We start from the raw sequence: 3,103 nt of genomic DNA on the forward strand, positions 1-3,103 counted from the left end.
CACCAAGTTGATTTGTCTGCGCCGTCTTGAGTAGCAAACGGACGCTCCGGAGGAAACGACGTCCCATTGCTCTTAAAACTCATGTCCCTGCTTCTCGTGGTTTCCTTGCGTCTCTCCTTGCTTCCTTGGTGGGAGGGACTAGTCGCAGGGAAACGACGCAAGGAATCCATTTAACCGAAGTGAGACGCAGCTTAAGACTTCCCATGAAGAATTTAAATATATAAATCGATGAAATTCTAGTCTTTTTTTTAAATCCATCTTCCGTGGCAAAACGTGCTGCCTACATTACCCACAATGCAACCCTTATTTTTCTGGACAGTTATTTAAATATAGAAAAGCATCAAAAGCTCATGTTTGAGGAACTGCAATCAGAAAGTATTAAAGCTGTTTCAAAGAGAGAGGAGAGAGAGACAAAGGGAACACCTGTGGGGGAGAGGGGGGGGAGGCAGAGAGGAAATGAAATGTCCACGCCTTCACCTGCTGCCACGGGCTGCTGTGACTCACGCCGCATGCCGCCATCTCCTACTCATAAAACAAAGGGTAATAGATGTGTTACGGATAGGGATGTCCCGATCACCTTTTTTTGCTCCCGATCCGATTCCGATCATTTGATTTTGACAATCTGCCGATACCGATTTTTCCCGATCCGATCTTTATGCAATGCATTAAGAGAAAAAAAGGTAACAGATAACGGCTGGTCATCCAACGCGATGAACTCAGCTATCTGGCTGTTATTTGGCCTTTTCACTGTTCTGGGGCAGTTTCTCTTTCCTTTTGAAAGTCTCTGAAAGTGTCGGTTGCTTCAGTGCCGTTACCTGAGTGGCCGCTGTGTACTCGCCGTGTTGTTGTTGTTGTTTGTTTCTCAGGTGGCGTATTAGATTGGTCGTGTTGAACGTAGCTCTGTTCTTTCCACCACGCGGAACCTCTGCCTTGCAAACATTGCATCTGGCTGTGACACTGCCTTCGCTTTCAATTTCATAATACTTCCAAACTCCTGACATTTTCTCTGTCCCGAGTCCCGAGTCACCAGCTGAACGTAGCCTCTCGTTAGCTTGCTGCTGCTATGAGACACTGCGCCCACTCTGTTGCCAGATTTCAGAGGAATAAGCAACCAGGACTGAAAACAAGCCCAAAAGAAGCAACACATACATGATGTTGTGTAATTTTAACCCAAAGCTAAGTCCTCAGGATGACTTTAAGACGTGAACGTGGTCATTTTTGTTTTGTAACATTAAATAAAATAATAAAAAAAAATTATAATTTTTTTTTTTTTTTTTAATCCCGATCCCCGATTTTTTCTCCCGATTCTGATCTTTTGAAAATCACATGATCGGCTCCGATCCCCGATCACGTGATCGGGACATCTCTAGTTACGGACCTCTAAGACATTCGTTGTTACACTCTTAATGAAGGTGTTTTGAAAGCTGTCAAAGCCCCGTCGTGAACTGCACGAGTTACTTGGATGTAACATTATCTTGTGTAATACTCTGCAATAGATGTTCAACTGTACAACACGCACGCGGCATTAATACCGTTTTATAATGCACATTGTAAGCAATATCGTGTGTATGTAATCCCTACTATTCCCTGTTCCAGCATTAATGGTACACTATTGTATTTATTGTCAAGACTGTAATAAATTCCACTGTTTGGAGATTTCTTGATATATTTTCTGACATTTTTAGCAAGGAAAATACGAGACATTTGTTAATATTTTTGGAGTTAAATATTGATCAAAACATAAAACACCTTTCAGATATGTTTCCCTTAGTTTCTTTTAATATTTTTTCAAATTCTAGGATATTTACTGAAACATTTTCCACATATTTTTACTCTTTCTTTGGTTTATTGAAACATTTTCTGGACGGGCATTTATTCCCAGATGTATCAGGCGCACGCGCACACACCTCTGATTTCCATAGAAACCTCCACCTTTATGATCCATTAACTATACAGGTACATCAAGTGATGCTAAGCTAACATAGCTTCCTGGTTGTGTTACCTGTACCGCTGTGATGTTTTACCCGTAACATGTTGATGTGTGACCTTTAAAGTTGTGTGTTTGTTTACGTGTACAGGTGTGACGTTTGTTGTTGTTGTTGTTTTACCTGAACAGTTGTGGTGTTTTTACCTGTATATATTGTGTGTTGTTTTACCTGTAAAGTTGTGATGTGTTTGTCGTTGAATTTGTTCTCGCAGTACCGCAGCACCATGGACGTCTTCCCCACACATCCTTCCCCCAGAAGAACCACCTTGAACGAGTAGGTTTTGCCGCCCGCCCCTCCGGCCGCCATGGTCTGTTTTTTCGTATTAAAAACCGTTTGTTTTTCGTGAAATAATCAAAACAACAATCAAGCTAACGATGCTAATGCTAATCCTGCGTAGCTTCACATCAGCTTCCGACTTGGGATAAAATCAGGAGAGAAACGCCTCGACAGCAGAAGAGAATCCGGGTTTTGTGGATGTTTATCACCGGGCGGAGGAGAACCGGGTCTAAAGGTGGAGCTGGTTCCGCTTTCTGTCCGAAGAGAAGCTGCTTTTCGCCCAAAACTAATGGCGTCTCTGAGAGCTAGCTGTTAGCCGGCTAGCTGAGCCAAAGATCGTCTCTAATCGGAAGATGACTCACTTCGTTGATTAAAAGCGGAACACGAATCACTGCCTAGGAGTTTTTTGGTTGGTAAATGTGACAAAATCAATACTTTAATGTTGAAATTAGCTTCTTGAGCAGTAAATACAACATTTACACTTAATATGTATACAAAAAACATAATGTATAATATTAAAACACTGACAAGGAACATTTCAATGCACAATCAATACGTTTGATACTTTAATTACATTTTTGCTTGTTCCAACTTTTACTTGAGTGAGGTTTTAAATGCAGTATTTAGAACTACTGTTTATATTTTTTGTTTCATTTGTATAGTTTCTGTTCTGATTGTATGTAAAGCGTCTTTTAGCGCTATAAAAATCCCATGTATTTTACTTTTTTAATCGTTGTCTCTGATACTCAGAAATCGCAGCGGAGTGACGCCTCCTCCTCGCTTCCGTCTCTCTGCAGCGTCACGTGATGACGCATCACCGCTGTCACACTGAGCTGCAG

General features: G+C 41.4%; 1 protein-coding gene across 1 annotated transcript in view; it reads right to left on the bottom strand.

Annotated features, from left to right (window-relative positions):
* rab21 (RAB21, member RAS oncogene family) overlaps positions 1-2,609 on the bottom strand; it is an 8,118-nt gene extending 5,509 nt beyond the window's left edge. The window contains exon 1 of the mRNA XM_034077931.2: positions 2,157-2,609. Within this exon, the coding sequence (XP_033933822.1) occupies positions 2,157-2,294 (138 nt within the window). The 5' untranslated portion in view covers positions 2,295-2,609. The remainder of the gene's footprint in view (positions 1-2,156) is intronic.
* Positions 2,610-3,103: the final 494 nt, after the last annotated feature.

The sequence above is a fragment of the Pseudochaenichthys georgianus genome, unplaced genomic scaffold (assembly GCF_902827115.2).
Source record: "Pseudochaenichthys georgianus unplaced genomic scaffold, fPseGeo1.2 scaffold_2150_arrow_ctg1, whole genome shotgun sequence".
Classification (NCBI taxonomy): Eukaryota; Metazoa; Chordata; class Actinopteri; order Perciformes; family Channichthyidae; genus Pseudochaenichthys; species Pseudochaenichthys georgianus.